A 16,804-nucleotide genomic window follows, 5' to 3' on the forward strand; every position below is an offset into this window, starting at 1 on the left:
ATGAGCCATAAACATTAAGTCTATTGCTCTAAATGGCTGGTGAGTCCCAATAATGTGACAGCGTGAACAGATTTTTGTCACCTAAATCTGAGGAGTCACTCACACACAAAACCATTGCGGGGAAGGTGGGTGCTAGACAACCTGTCTGTGCTTTCGTCTCTGTACCTCTTCACTCGCTGTCGCGCACACCTCAGTCTCTTTTCTTGTGTCTCCTTTTTCCGTCTTCTTGCCTCGTCTCTTCCTTCCATCTTTTTGGCTCTCTCTCGCTCCCTCTCTCTCTCTCTCTCACTGGGGATCCTAATTAAGCTTGGCTGCTCTTTGATGTTGTCGCCTTGGCAACAGTCACCATGACGAGGCTGGGTCTGCACACTCTCTCACCAACTCGCCCAGGCATACACAGATACACACAAGTACAGTGCACGCACACACACACACACGCACATGCAAATACGCGCACGCACACATAGGCTGTGTGAGACCATTAAAGAGTACAGCCAGCGTTTGACCCTTGGTTCAAATGATAGCTTGCAAAATGGCTCAGGTATGTGCGCAGGCTACATATGTGTGTATCTGTACACATGTAGTCAGCATGTGTGCATACATGTAATAGAAGTAGAACAACATGCAATCGACCGTGCTAGACGAAGGTGATGATTAATGTGGAGGTGCATGCATGTAGGTGGTTGAGAAAGCTTCAGTTCGGCTTCATCACGACAGTGACCAGGTGGCTGTGACACACATACAGCTGTCATGGCCGCTTGCTCTTTCATTTGACCTCTTGTTGTATTTGTTTTGTTTTCCTAAATAAATGTTGGTGTGGGCTAAAAGCCCTTGAGATGAATCATGTGGTAAAGAGCAATTGTTAGCAGTGGCTGTTTCTCCAGGCAGTACATCAATTGGTAAACTCAGCTGACTTCCAGCAGGGGAGTTCCTCATTTCTCTCCCCATGCCCCGACCTTTGTCTTTAGTCTCTGCTTTCTGGTTCTCTCTCGCTCCTTAACCTTTTCTCCCCCCAGCAGTAATCTCTTTACAAATTTTACAATTGAGTCCTAGCATTTTGTTTTGAGAGGTGAAAAATGTATGCCAATGCACTGCGGAATTCCAACTTATCCCAAATGCAGAGCTTCAAAAATGGTGCTTTCTTAAAAAAATATATTATTTTGCGTTAACAAAAATAATCCTCAAATAAGTCAAAAGTGTCTAAAGAACAAAGAGATTTTTTGCAGTGCCCTTTCTGACCTGATATTTCCTCATTCCTATCTTTATCTCTTCATTTCCTCTGCACTTCATCCATCTCTTTCCTCCTCCGCCTTCTCCTCTCATCAACCCCACCACCTCCTCCTCCTCCTCCCTAACCCCTAGCTCTTGTCAGCACCGTCTGGAGGACGGCCCCTGTAATGAAACCTGCTCTTACCACTTCCTTATAACGATGGCTTTGGTGACAATATCAAGTGTAACCACAGCAATTACCAACCTGAACGTCAACATACGAGGAGGGAAAACCGCAATTAAAGTGGCCTTTTTTATTAAACTTAAACTTTCTGGCCCACTTACACAGCTGAAAAATGTTCACACCCTACAACACATTTTTTTTACCAATAGTTAACAATAAAAAAAAGGATCCAAGTTTAATTTTAATGAAAAAAGTCAGCTCCGTACCATCTGCAGACTCTTGTTTATTTGTTTTCCCTGCAAAAAATAAACAAATAAATCACATTCATTCAACTTAGTTTCGCTCCATATTTTTCCCCTGGTCGTCCAAGCCCCATCTGCAGTGGCTCAGTGTCCCACCGGTTTCAGAGTCATCGCTGGCATGTGCCCATGAGACCGGCTGAAATCACAGCATACTGCCCTTGTTTTTTAAATATTGTCTCTCTGATCATTAGAAACCTGTTTAGCTTAAGAGCCACTGCTCCAGATGAATCAGCATCTTTGGTTTAATTTTAGCAAGAGAAGAGTTTCAGGTTATATGAAAATGAGCCAAAACACTGTGTGGGAACTGAATAGATTACTGATTAAATGGATGGTGTTTTCCGTCTCGGGGAGGACATTTATTCTGAATTGCGGGTGCGTTCTTTAATCATCAGATTAGTCAGCTGTACTGATGAGAAAAGGACCGTGCCACATTAAAAGGACACATTAAAAGAAGTGTAACTCCTTTCCTCAACTGACTCTCCACATGTCCTTCCTGTCCCCGCAGCTGTTTGTCATCGACAACGGAGCAGACGACTGGCGAATCGCCATGACGATGGAGAGGGTTCTGCTAATCGCCCTGGAGCTGCTCGTTTCTGCTGTGCATCCGGTGCCTGGGGACTTTAAGTTTCAGTGGCGGGCACGGCTGGCCTTCTCGTACGCGCCTTCGCAGGCCGAGGCTGACCTGGACATGGTGCTGAGCGTGCCCATGTTCCTGCGCCTCTACCTCATTGCCAGAGTCATGCTTCTGCACAGCAAACTGTTCACCGACGCTTCCTCCAGGAGTATAGGTGCCCTCAATAAGGTCAGGAGAGTTTTAATCTTGTAGATGTTTCTCTGAGCGGTATGCCTTCAATGGTGTGGATGTGAAAGGTTTTGCTGGAAACAGGTGATGGAGTTGTAAAGGTATTAAGGTCAAGAGTTCTCTCCTCTGAATTAAGCCTGTGTCTATGTTGTGCCTTTTATCCTTGGCCTCTTTCGCTCTAACTATCTGAAGTTCTTCCTTCCCCTTCTGTCCTTCTAGTCCAGCTGTTTCTTTTCATCTACCGCTTCAAATCCCCTTCCTGTCCTTTTGTTGTCACTGTGCTTAGAGACTTAGATCTAAGCTGTGGTGGATCTTTCATAATACAATATGAGATGAGAGCATGAAATGGAAACAAGTTATTGCATACAGCTCAAATGGGCCATGAAGAGAAAGAACTAGAATGAAATTGCAGTATGAGTGCAGAAATATGTTGAAGTCGTGCAACAAATGGCTGATGCCAGATTTGTAATGACTTTATACGACAAACATTGCTGTAAGATCAGGAAGTAGAGATGTTGCATGTTGCAAACGTGCAAACTAGGTGGAGTAGAGCAAGTGCAGCGGGAGAGATATAGAGGAGATTTTTTTAGACGAGTAATTTAGCAGGTGGCGCGCGTATCGGCGACGGCTCTCTTCTGACCCTCAGGCAGCATCGACGCGGAGGGGAGGTGAAGCTGCCACTGAAGTGCAGCTGTAAATGACAACTCATTTATCAGCTGCTTTAGCCTTCCAGGGCTCAAGCATCAAATGATCCATCTGCCAGAAGTTGATTGTCTGCCTCTTATTGATGAATGAGCCAGAGATAAAAAAGTACACTGACACAGGCCAGTTACTCAAAGACACCGTATAGCCTGACCCGAGTCAGAGGGCAAGCCCTGATCTCGACTCCAATTATAGTGGAGATTCTCTGAGTGCTGCTGCTATCAAAAGCTACTCAGAGGACTAATTAGTAAAACATCAAGTCCGCTTGGGAAACAGTGTGCAGGATAAGGATTCAGAGCAGCACAAGATTAACTCCTGGAAAAAAAAAGTGAAGCAATGTGTGTATGTGTGTGTCTCTAAATGTCTTTTAGGTCCATTTTAACACGCGGTTTGTAATGAAAACCCTTATGACGATCTGCCCTGGGACGGTGCTGCTGGTCTTCAGCATCTCTCTGTGGATCATTGCTGCCTGGACCGTACGAGTGTGTGAGAGGTTAGCACTAAAGCTGGTCCGTTTTGCGATTGTGATTTGGTGTTTATTGCGTGTACATGAGCGCACATGAGTGTGAGTGTTGGACTGTGATCCGATGAGGAATTCAACTCAGAAATTAAATTCAACTGGCAGAATCTATAATCTGAGACGTCTGTGCAACATAATCCTTCTTTAGACTTCAGTTTATGAGGCTTTCTCAGCAGTTGTTCAGGCAATGGATTTGTTACTTCATTTGTCTGGTTGTCAGACTAAAAATAAAAATTAGAAATCAATATAATAGTGTCTGAAGAAAACATTCATTAACATTAATGACCCTCCAATAAGGCATTTCTAAGCAATAAACAATCTGATATTGTTACGGGACACTCGAACATAGTTTGTCAGACTCTAAGGACCTAATTAAGGACTTAATAGTTGATCATTTGTCAAGAGTAAAAAAGAAATAGCAATAACAGTACAATATAGCTCTCATCACCACAGTGTAATGAAACATTACATGAGCAAACATGGTGCCAAATCCTCATAGAGATTCATAGATTTACACGAGAATAACTAACCCACAGGCATGTTTAAGCACCCACATCAAAAATATGTATTAAAATTCCTGAAGACATTCTGAGCTCAAATGTCCTGACCTTGGAAACATCACGTTGAATAAGCTTACTGACTTTTATTATGACAGAGATGTGACTGATGGCGCTTTTAAGTCTTTCTTTTTGATTTAAAACCATAGCTGCGGCTGTTAGATCACCAACTGACATGTTATATCGCATTTTTTTGATTTAATGTAAAAATGTACACAAAATTGTGGTTTTACAGATGCAATGACTCTGAAAAGTGGACAGAGCTGGGTTTTTGTTTTTTGCTGGTTTTTATTAGATAATCAAGTCAAACAGTTCCTGTAATTTAATACACCAGTTGCAGATGTTTTACACAAGGATGTATAGTTGTTAACAAAGATATTAACACCTAAAAGTATGCTTATAGCAGCTCGTTGTTACATTACAATGTGTTACAGCTTTATTTTCATTCTTTCCCATTTCACATCTCACAATATGTGTTTTTCATGCCATATAAGTATATATATATATATATATATATATATATATATATATATATATATATATATATATGACATGAAAAAAACATTAAGAAAAATCCATATCATACTCAACACAGCAGCAAACACATGGCAGTACAGACTGGTGATTTATCGACCGCTCTTGCATCCAGCAGGCAGACGCTCAGAAATGAAACGGCTTACAAACATATCTGTTTCTCTGTTGTTATTGAAGAGCACTAAATCCAGTTGTTCAGTTACATTTAAAAGATTGATAATTAAATTTTACAGATTATTTAATGCTTGTAATGTGCCATCAAAAGGAGATGCATTGAAATGTTTTTGGAGATAAATCAAGGAAATGTAGGAAAATGTCAGCTGGTTAATAGGCTTGATTAAATGCATCACTGCCCGGCTGCTGGGGAGTCCTCGGTTGGTCCGTATCCAACTGGCAGAAACTGGCATTTTGCTTCTTTCCAAATCAAATTAATGAAGAAGAAAAAAAAATTAATGGCTTCGAACGGCGTCCAAAGATGTGACTTTTCAGTCTTAGAGTATAGAGAGACTTCAGAGCAAATATATCTGTTGCTAGCAAGCAAGGTTACATCTTATTATATTTCTGCTGAATAGTTTATTGAAAGAAAAACTTTGTTTCAGATCTGCACCAGGTTTGGTTGCTATGGTAACAATGTTGCGCGTAGGGCAAGAACGATGGAGGCAAAAGATGCAGTTATGTGTTATGCGTCAGACAAAATTGCTGGAAACATTTTTTTCGGTTAGACGCCCACATTCGCAGACAGGACCAGTGGGACAGTTATTGTTTGTTTGTTTTTAGTCATTATTATTATTTAGATGTTTTACTATTGACTGACTTTATCCTCTAACAATAAACATGTTTGGTTTTTTTTAGGTATCATGATGCCCAGGATGTGACCAGTAACTTCCTGGGAGCCATGTGGCTTATCTCTATTACTTTCTTGTCTATTGGCTATGGAGACATGGTTCCTCATACTTACTGTGGCAAAGGAGTCTGTCTGCTCACAGGCATCATGGTCAGTACATTTCCTCTCCGTCCCCTCTCTCTGCTCTCCCAGTAGTGCTGTCCTCCCCTCGTTCAAAGGTCAGCAGATTAGAGCGCATGCTGTCATTTGCAAGAGAAATTCTCCCATTTGTGTAATTTGGGCAATCCTCTCTGAATTAGCTTGCATCTGTGCTTCTGTGTGTTTTGGGTGTGTAGGCGTGCAAACAAGAGCATGTTAGTGGTTTGTGTGTGTGTGTGTTTTTTTTATGTGTGTGTGTTTCTATGCGTGTTATTCCCTTGTCTGTCCTCATTGCATAATGAAGGTCCTACCTTTCAGTGTGCCATGTCCTCCCACTCTCATTTTTTTCTCCTCTCTCGGTCTTTCATTTTTTTCTTTACCACTTTCCTCCTCTCTTGTGCTATCTCTCTTTTTTGTGTTTCTCCTTCTATCTTTTTTCTCACTGTCCATCTCCCCTTCCCTGAGGCCATGTGTTTATTTCTATCTACCATCCATCTGTCAATGTTTAAGCTGCCGACTGATCCTCTATTTGCTTCACTTCACAGGTGTTCTTTCCTCCTTCGAACATTTCTTTCACTCTGTTTCTTGCTCTCCATCTTTGTCACTATTATTTTAACACTTCTCTGAATGAGTCGAGGCAATTTGCGTCTTTTGAAATGCAAGAAAGTTTGATTTTTTTAAATAACTCTATAACTAAATATTGCATGTTCTCATATTAAATTTGATAAGTATGTTAACCTGTGCAGATAAGGTCAGGAAAGGAAAAATAGGGTTTAAAAATAATAATATGATTTTCTGGGAATACATTTCCCAAAGGACACAGTGGTCCTCATACTTGTTGCCAGAGGAGAATACGATGACTGATAGGAGACTTTATTCAGATTAAAAGCTGGACTTCACTGTTCAGTGGTCCCTCAGCTTATTTGGGGGAATTGCTGTAATTAACAGAATACATATTCATTTTCCAAATTGGCTTTTGCCCATTATTATTGCCAAGTTCCAATTTATTACTGTGTTTCTTAGAAATCCTTAAGTAGAGGACATGAGAAAGATTGTATTAGACACTGGAAAGGTTGGTTGCCATGAACTGTAAATAATAATGTAATATGCTGTTTGTCTTCATTCATTCTTGAAAATAGAAGACATTGTTACATATAAGATTTTTCCTTGTACTTATAAAAGCAGTGTGTTCATATGAAAGAAGACAATTTAAACAAAAATACTTAGAACCAGTCCTTGATGAATCAGGGCATAAGGTAAAACTTGATTATATGATCACAAATATAACCTCAGTGTATGACATTGACAAGATTGACATGAGTGGGTCTCATGTGAGTACAGTCGTGTGAAAAAAGAAAGCCTAAGTTTACTTAGGCGCTCTTACTGTTTCCAAGGGAATTAGGATAGGGTGGAGGGTAGCTGCTATTCAAATGCATTTGATTACTTGATTATCAGCACGTCTGGTCACCACTATAAAGCACATATTTTTTCCAGTTTGTTGGCCTGGAGCATTCAGCTGTGTGTTAAGACAGTGCCACAATCTTCCCAGCAGTGGACATCCCAGCAAATGCGCTCCAAGGTCAGATTATGCAATGATCTAGAGAAACAGCAAAAACCCAAGAGCTACAGCTAAGTTTATACAGACCTCAGATAACGTGTTAAATGTTAAAGTTCATGACAGTACAATTGGAAAAAGACTGAACAAGTATGGCTTGTTTGGAAGGCTTTACTGCAGAAAGCCTCTTCTCTCAAAAAAGAACATGGTAACACAGCTTAGGGTCGCAAGTTGCTTTTGAATAAACCACAAAACTTCTAAAAATGTCATTTGGACAGACAAGATGAGGCGATAGCTTATTAGGTAGAGCGTTTCCCCCATGATCGGAAGGTTCATTGGTCAGGGGGGAACCATTGTTGGCCATTAACTCCTCTGTATACCAAAGTATTACTAGAAAGCTAAAGCTTAGTCCATGCAACAACAACAATGCCCCAAATACAGCAGCAAATCTACAACAAAATAAGTGAAAAAGAAACGAATCAAGGCGTTACAATCTGTTACCCAGTCAAAGTCCAGGTGTCCTTAAGCTCGCTGTTTATAAATTAATGCAATGTTGTAAAGCGGACAAAAATGCTCCACAATGATGTAAGAGATTAATTGTCATACAGGAAATGATTATTTTAAGTTAATACTGCTAAAGGTGACTGTAGTGTGATATCACATCACCTTTTGCTTTCTTTTATACATACACAAAATGCAACCGTTGCAGCCATTTTTGTGTCAAGGTGCCTCCAAAAGCGTGCTAAGAAGAATGTTATATTTGAAAACACAAACTAAGTCAGTGATTAACAACAACTCCATATGACACAGCTAAACAAGCTTCAACCAAACAAGTTTCAGATATCCCAGACAAGCCCCCAAATTAGTTGAAAACAACTAGGAGTCCACGGACACATAACACACTGTATTGTTATTAAGTGCAAAAGTGTTCGATGTCAGATAGAAAACTGGGCAAATGGGCCCAAACATGAGCCAGCCCCCATAGTCTGAAGAACCAGGCACATCCCAATGTCTCCACTGTCAGGCAGTTGTCCACATGAGCAGACTGGGACCTCCAAGACAGTTGGAGGTGTTACACAAATAAAACAGCTGCATAAAGTGTGCAAATGCTCAGTTTGAAATATTTTAAGAGCCTTCTTTTCGTTGTAGTAGTCATAAGACCACCAGGAAAAAGGATTAGAAATGTGAAATCTCTCCACTTTCTTTGAACACCTACAGCCTTTTTTTGCCAATGCCATTTTTAACAGTATTGAAGGCAGTTGAGAAATGCCTTGAGATGTAATTTAATGACTGCTAGACATTGGTTTGAAGAAGAAAAAAATCAAGGGAACAACTTAAAATAACTCTCACCATCCAAACTACATTTTTTCTTTTCTTTTGCATCTTCTGTAGTATGTACTTTGGTCTTTGAAGTTATCTGTTAGATTGAAAAAGTTAATTCAAATGGATTTCTTATCTCCATAAGAGCCCAAAACCTGCATGTGTATTCTTTCATACTCACTTTGTCCACTCTCTCTGTTTCTGCCGGCTCACTGTATAGCCCATTAAATGTGTGAATAAAAACACACTTACACACACATACCCCCATTTTCTGGATGAATCATCCAGTCTGTGTTTGAGAAAGAGTACTACTTTTACCGTAACGCGCACACAAAAACAGACACAAAATGGGGTGCATACAAATGGTCCCAAGCCCACTGCTACAGACTCCACATCCTCCACACAACACTGACACAGAACTTGACATACACTCTGAGTACAGCTCCCACACACTCGCTCCTCTCCTGTCACACACAAACACACTCTCATCACACTCTTCACAGTGGTCAAAGTGCTTTATTTTTGTTGATCATCAGAGATGAAGTGAGGCTGCAGGTGGAAAGAGAAAGTTAGAGCATAACTACACGAGAAAGAGACCAGGTGTAGTAATGTTATGGAATTACAGGGATTGGTGGGTTGGAGGGGAGCGCAGGGCTGACAGGTTAAGGCAGAAAACTACTTTTATTTATTTATTTCATTTTGTTGTTGTTATTTGTTTTGGGTTTTTTTTTGACTGCCTAAAACTACTGTAATGAGAAATTCTCACTGTTGTTACTATGACAACACATGAAGGCCAACGGTGTTGGAATATACCACTGCCCTGAGGCTACCTAGGGGTGTGCCAGGTGTTAGTGTGCATTTGTGTGTGGTCGTGTGTTGTTGTGTGTGGGTGGATAGCAAGATGGAGGTTAGGTACACTATACCACAAATGTTGTGTACAGCATATGTGATACTGCACTTCATGTTGTACACAGGTAGTGTGTACAACATGAAGTGATTATTAAGTGTTTATTAAACTGCACTGAGAAGTAGGGCTTGGTCTATAAACAAATAAATGAATGGCAGTATAGTAAGACACAGCTGTAGGTATATGACATTTTACTATTCAAGGACTTGTTGTTGGAGAGCACTACTGTATGCATGAATAGAAATTGAATGTGCGTATGCTTTACCTATTTTTACTGTGAAATAATACAGTGGATTCCAAAAGTCTATGTTTACATGCCAGGTTTTTGTGGTGCAAAACCTTGGCATTCAATCCAATTGTAAAACAAACTTAAATCATATAGTGGGGAAATAATAATATTTTCTAATAATAACCTCTTTTCATATATATATATATATATATATATATATATATATATATATATATATATATATATATATATATATATATATATATATACATTTAAATGAAAGGTAATCTACAAAGGAAGCAATTTGCAGTAAGATGCTGACCAGATATCAACTGAAGTCAATGAGATTAAGTGACGTCAAGCGAGAACGTGTGAGTCCCGAGTTGAACTTTTCTCAGCTTCTCAGTCAAGGTGACTGACTGAAACAGCTATCAACGAGAGCAAAGGATACTGTCGATCAACATTTGACAGACTGGCAACCGGAACCTAGAATCGCCACTTATGAACAACTTTCTGGGACAAATTTATGTACAACAAGCTAATAACTTCTTGTATGGATGGCTTATATTTGTTCTTTTTGGGTAGGAGTCTGAAAGTATGGCACATCATGACTTGACAATAATTGACAATATATTTGGCACAACTTGAGGTGCAAATGTGCTTCAAATCTGTCAGTTTACAAAGGCATCTCCTGTGCGCACCCCTCATCAGCTCATCTGGGCAGATATTTAATTGGATATTGGTTTGGGCTCTGCCATTGTATAACCATAATCTTCTAGTGAAGCCATTCTTTTGTTGATTTGGATGTATGCTTTGGAATGTTGGTTAGCCACACAAGCCGTATTATTTTATGGATACGTGCATTAAAAATGCTTTAACAAGCAGTTCAGCTAAATCAGATTAGCAGTGGTAAAGCTTAGCACATAGCTTACGCTAAAGGTGTCTGTATTGGCAACCGTCTGTCAGTCAAAGCTTTTGTTCCTTGAGTCCAGTCTTCAGATTAATCTCTGACTCAAACAGGTGGATGTGCGTTTAAAACATTTCCACTAGAGATCAAGAAATTATGTTTTGTAGAAGATTTACAATTTCTTTCAAGAACATCCACACTGGTTACAGGAAACTGCAGTGCCCATAGGAATCATTGTGCTGCAGAAACAATTCGAGAGACAATCAGAAGAAGGCAGGCTTTCAGAAATGGCTCTTTGCAGAGATTGCCTGTTTTCAGTAGACGATATCAGGGGGGCTACATCAAGAGCCAATATGAGATAAATAAGGCATTTTTGAACTATAAATCAAGAAAAGAGACCTTAAAAATATATATGGTGCTGGAAAAATAAATCTTAAAAATAATATTCATTTATTGTGATTGCATGATGTATAGTATATTCTATATTTCCAATATTTTTTAACATGTAGATTAATCCTAAATGTAGGTGTTACATTTACGTTTTACCATATGACTGTGCATAATTATTTTTATTTCCTAGAGCTTCTTAACTGCAGTCATACTGCAGTTGTGGATGGCTTGCAGGTTAAACAGATGCAGACAAGCTATCATTTTTAACCTTTTTGTAGCTTTTCTGTTCTAAGTGCTTGCATTTTGAACACTAATTGAGCATATTAAATGTTTTTTTTTTTCCAACCGTATTTTTTCCTCCCTCTGCATGTTCCCACTGACTGGTTTTGGAAACAATTTTCCACTGTTGTTTGCATTCACTTTTTACCTGGACCGCATAGGTGTTACACAAAGGCACAGATGGGTGATTCCCCCTTTTCTGAGTGGGTAGACAGCTGTGCTGTACTGAAGAAAACAAGGGGAACACCCTTGTAAATGGAAGAAATCACAGCAGCACAGCCGTCATCAGTCGTGTCACTGCATGGACATTTCACAGGGAGCGCTGCTGGAAGCAAATAGATGCAGATGCATGTGCAAACAAATTGACACATACACACATATACAGCCACTTTGTCAACACATGCTTCCACATACACATACACAAAGGCTGCCCCGACAAACCAATCAGTGCCCCGCTGTTTCTGACCAAGGAGGTCATTTGTGAACACGTGCACACTGCGCTGCATTTTGTGCTGTTTGTTAGCTGAGGGCTCTGTTCCCTAAAGCGCAACCATGTACAAATGCTCTAAGGGGTTTCCATTGGCTCTCATCATATTTTATTCATAGTTTTTGAATAAACACAAATAGAGTGGATGAGTGTATAGATGTGGGCACTAAGGCCTGTTTGTGCGTTACATTTCACTGAACCCAGCCAAGGTTATTTTTGGCAAACCTGTCTTGTCGTTCAGGAGTGTGCATGATGAAGTCCCGGCTATTTCCTGCACGCTTCAAAATGTTGCGTGCGCCCTCGCTGTTGCTCTAAGTCACTATGTTTCTCTCCTTATATCTCTTTATTCTGTCACTCCTATCCTCTGCCAACTGTGAGCTTCGCACACTTACAAGCAGGAAGGAAGGCACTCATACATTTTCATTAAACACTCTTAATCTTAATTCATTACTTATCAGGAGATATGTGACCTCATTAACATTGCCTTCTTCTCCATCTTTCTCTCCTCCTATTCCGTGCACACACCCTCGCCTCATATATTCATCCGCCCATGTGTCTTCACTTCCCCATTTATATTTACTCATTGCTCTTCACTTTCTTTATCTTTTCTTCCCCTCTCTCTTCTTTTTTCCCTCTCGGTGCCTGCCCCTTCAGAGGAACCTGTGAGCACTCAACAGCCCCATTGAATACAGTGTCTAATCTAAAAGTTAATTAAGTCTGTCTTCTTCCCTGTGTTCCTGCTCCTCTTCTCCTCTCAAGCATGTCTTTTTTGGTTGAGAGACTGCTGTCATTCTCTCCCAAATGAATTTGCCGTGAGTCCCACGTGGGTTGAGCTGGGATACAGACAAACTAGTGCTGTTTTACACTTTTACACATCCTGCAGGCCTCAAGCCACCAGTGACAGGAGAAGACTGACACCACGTAATTCGGATTGACAACATCCAATTAAATTAAATTAGTTGGTGTCAATCGGTGATATTTTTTTTTCTGGTTTTATCTTTAAGGGGCACAATTTCAGCGTCCTATAGAGCCGATATAGAAGGCATCTCACACCAGATGGATTGGAGGTGAAAATAGATTTGGCTTGCCTCTCAAAATGAGGAAATGGGGATCTGGAACAGAGCTATTCCTCCTAATCCTCTCCTCTCTCCCATTCACTTCTCCTTCTGTCATCTTCATATTTGTCCTTGCTCCCTTCAATCATCTGAACTAATTCCCTGTCCAAAAACCACAGATTTACCAATTCCACCTCTGTACTGGCTGACTCTGTCCTCCTCCCTCCCTCCCCTCTTGTCTCTCATAGGGTGCGGGCTGTACGGCTCTGGTGGTTGCCGTGGTAGCCAGGAAGTTGGAGCTGACCAAGGCCGAGAAGCATGTACACAACTTCATGATGGACACGCAACTCACCAAGAGGGTGTGTAGGCATGCTCGATGTCAGTGAGTGCGTGCGTGTGAATGAGTGTCGTCTGTAGCAGCAATAAAGCAAAAGCACAGAGTGTAAAGAGCACTCATTCTCCCTGCAGCTATCATTTGTAAAAGTGCGGTTTTTATGTGCAGTGCAGGTGATTTTACACTGTAGAATTTCTTTGGCGTCGAGAGCCCGGCTAAAAGGATTGTTCTTTCACTGCTACTGCGTCACCCTCCCCAACTAGCACATTACACCCTGTATTGTTGTGACAGAGTGCCATGTTATTTGAGTGAGCGAAGGCAATAAAAGGTCATCTCTGTCTCACTCTCTCTGTTCTGCTCCCTCACTTACCGCCGTTCTCTTTTTCTTTCCATCGCCGATCTTTTCCCTCCCACACCTCCCCTCTCCTTTGACATTTGTCTCTCTTACAGTAAATCCTTTTCTCTCTCTGTGTGTCACATTTGCTTCTCTCCTTCCTCCACTGCTTTCTCCTTCTTCTTTTGCCCCCTCCCAGCCTCCGTTCCCCACACCCCATCTCTCGCAACTCCCTCCCTCCCTCCTCTGGTCCTTTTCAATTTTTCATACAGTTGAAAGACCCAAGTTTTAAAAATAGCTCCCATATCAAATATGTAGGGTGCATGATGGCAGCAGGGTTATCTGGGTGACTGAACGGAGTGGGGTGATCAATAATTTGAGCGTGGATAAGATATCGACAAAGAAACCAAATAGACTCTGTGTGTCAGTTGTAGCCAGGCTCTCTCTTCATGTTCCTGCGGTCTTTGGCCAGGTCTGTTTTCACAAGATGTTTACCATCCTTAACCATGTGCTCCACAGGTGTTTGCAAGGGCGGCGATATTTTGCAAACTGAATCTGAAATTAACAGTTTATTATTGAAAATAAGATTTAACTACCTTTGTTATTATACAACATATTCATTTTGCATCATTTAGTTGTCTGTTATTTGGTCCGGGCTGAAATATCCTAACATAATTCAAAGGCTTGCCTTGAATTTTAGGCATATATTCCTTAGAGGACGACTCCGTGAGTTTGGTAACCCCCTGATTTTTGCATGTGACGTATCAGTTTGAGATCTTTTGGCTTCCTGCCTTTTTAGTTTAAAGATGGATGTTGCCCACGTGACCATAAATTGTTTAGTTGGCGGCTGTATTCAAGCCTCCAGTCTGCCTTTTGTAAATGATTGTTGATACACTGAATTAAATCTCTTCTTCTGCTTCTTGAACAATGTTTGGCTGCCATGAGCATTTCAAATTTCACAACGAGAAAATGACAGAGAATGCTGTTACACACTTGCTTTGTGTAAAAGAAAACTGATTTTTACCTTGGGTTTTTTTTTTTCAAGCGAACCAATTTTTTTCCCAACCAACATTGTCAGTTGTGAAGTTTTTGGTTTGTTTTCTGTTTTTTTGTTTTTGCTGTCATAAATAGTAAAATTTGCTATAGAGACCAAAGATTCCAAGCTAAATATATCTCTGCTTTAAAGCCAGGCATTTTACCTCACGAGTCTTTGGAGATAGACTTGCTTTTGCAGCTAATCTCAATTGAGCATCCAAAGATTTGCAGTTTTTTGACCACATTGGTGTCATTTTTTAATTCAATTCAATTTTATTTATATAGCGCCAAATCACAACAAAAGTCGCCTCAAGGCGCTTCATAGATACAGAGAAAAACCCAACAATCATATGACCCCCTATGAGCAAGCACTTTGGCGACAGTGGGAAGAAAAAACTCCCTTTTAACAGGAAGAAACCTCTGGTAGAACCAGGCTCAGGGAGGGGCGGCCATCTTCTGCGACCGGTTGGGGTGAGAGAAGGAAGACAGGATAAAAGACATGCTGTGGAAGAGAGACAGAGGTTAATAACAGATATGATTCAATGCAGAGAGGTCTATTAATACATAGTGAGTGAGAAAGGTGACTGGAAAGGAAAAACTCAATGCATCATGAGAATCCCCCGGCAGCCTACGTCTATTGCAGCATAACTAAGGGAGGATTCAGGGTCACCTGGTCCAGCCCTAACTATATGCTTTAGCAAAAAGGAAAGTTTTAAGCCTAATCTTAAAAGTAGAGATAGTGTCTGTCTCCCGAATCCAAACTGGAAGAAGGGCCTGAAAACTGAAGGCTCTCCCTCCCATTCTACTTTTAAATACTCTAGGAACAACAAGTAGGCCTGCAGAGCGAGAGCGAAGTGTTCTAATAGGGTGATATGGTACTACAAGGTCATTAAGATAAGATGGGGCCTGGTTATTTAAGACCTTCAAATCCTGTGGCTTTCATTTTAGTTTAATAAGGTCTCAGTCACACTGGTCTAGAAATCAGCCAGCAGCTCCCCTAAAATCTGTTGTCACTAGGGTAAAATCTGTATTCCCTGACCAGTTTCCAACATTTTCACTAAGTGAAAGCAGTTGTATACAGAATGGTAAACCCAAAATCTTGTGATCTCTTTGGTTGCCAGCATGTTGTAATGGTTGCCCGTTGTTTTCATGGAAGGCACAAATTTGTCCACAGTCTGTCGCCAACTACTCGCCGATTGGTGGTGACATTGTTTGAAGTGCAAAGCAAACCCAAAACAGGGAGCGTTCGCTTCAAAGTAAAAACTGTACAGGCCTTACTGCAACAGTCAAAACGTCTTAAAAGGCACAAGTGTTGCTCTCTGTTTATGGTTTATGTTGCATTTTTTTCCCCTAACGTGGCATATAGTTTTTGAGTGTCTGCAGACAAGTTACCATTTTCCATGTAAACAGCAATCGTAAGAGGGTTTTCGATGCAACACCATATACCTCTTTGCAACCAATTTCTCTTAGCAACAGAAGCAACTTGCAAATTCTCTAGTAATTTCTCTAGTAACCCATGATTACCACGGGCTCACTGACTGGTCTCATGGCCTGTGTGAATAGAGGGCTTAGCAATTCACAGCGACTGCCACCAACCTCCAGCAATCACTCCCAAACAGTCGGGTATATATCTTTTTCCCTAGCGACCAGTGTGATTGGGCTTTAATTATCAAATTAATAGCTATTTAAATTTTGCAGCAGTACTCAGTGCTTTGAGCTAACGTTAGATGTTTTGCTAAGTGTTTTACCACCTTGCCTGTAGAAACTTGGCTTTTGTTTTAATGTTCAAAAGTTTCTTTGTTAGTACAGTGAATGTGAGTTTTTGGGCCTGCTAACAGCCTGGTGAAACGGTGTAGTCTGATCATATTAGCATGATCGGTTTAGCATTTAGCTCAAAGCACAGCTTCACCGTGCTGCTAGCAGGCCTAAAGATTCTTGTTTCAGCAGGTTACCTTAATTTGCATTCATACTCCTCATTGAAATGCAAATTCATCTTCACCTCTTCAAGTGGCAGACAGTGTACATATCAATCATTTTTCCATTAGTTTTTTAGCCTTTTCAGCTTTTCTGCTAAACTCGATGCAGATCAGGTTATGTGGAGGCTGTGTGGTTTGTGTAGCTGGTAATTGTGACCGTAAATGTGCTAAATACTATAATCAAATGAATTTTTATCGTTTATT

At 40.6% G+C, this 16,804-nt stretch overlaps 1 protein-coding gene across 1 annotated transcript in view; it reads left to right on the plus strand.

Moving 5' to 3' along the window:
* The window catches only part of kcnn3 (potassium intermediate/small conductance calcium-activated channel, subfamily N, member 3), a 59,868-nt gene that overhangs the window by 29,844 nt on the left and 13,220 nt on the right, over positions 1 to 16,804 (plus strand). Inside the window, exons 4-7 of the mRNA XM_085177442.1 lie at positions 2,201 to 2,497; positions 3,571 to 3,692; positions 5,663 to 5,804; positions 13,170 to 13,280. Coding sequence (XP_085033568.1) covers positions 2,201 to 2,497; positions 3,571 to 3,692; positions 5,663 to 5,804; positions 13,170 to 13,280 — 672 coding nt within the window. The remainder of the gene's footprint in view (positions 1 to 2,200; positions 2,498 to 3,570; positions 3,693 to 5,662; positions 5,805 to 13,169; positions 13,281 to 16,804) is intronic.

Source organism: Neolamprologus multifasciatus, chromosome 11, assembly GCF_963576455.1.
Source record: "Neolamprologus multifasciatus chromosome 11, fNeoMul1.2, whole genome shotgun sequence".
In the NCBI taxonomy this organism is placed as follows: Eukaryota; Metazoa; Chordata; class Actinopteri; order Cichliformes; family Cichlidae; genus Neolamprologus; species Neolamprologus multifasciatus.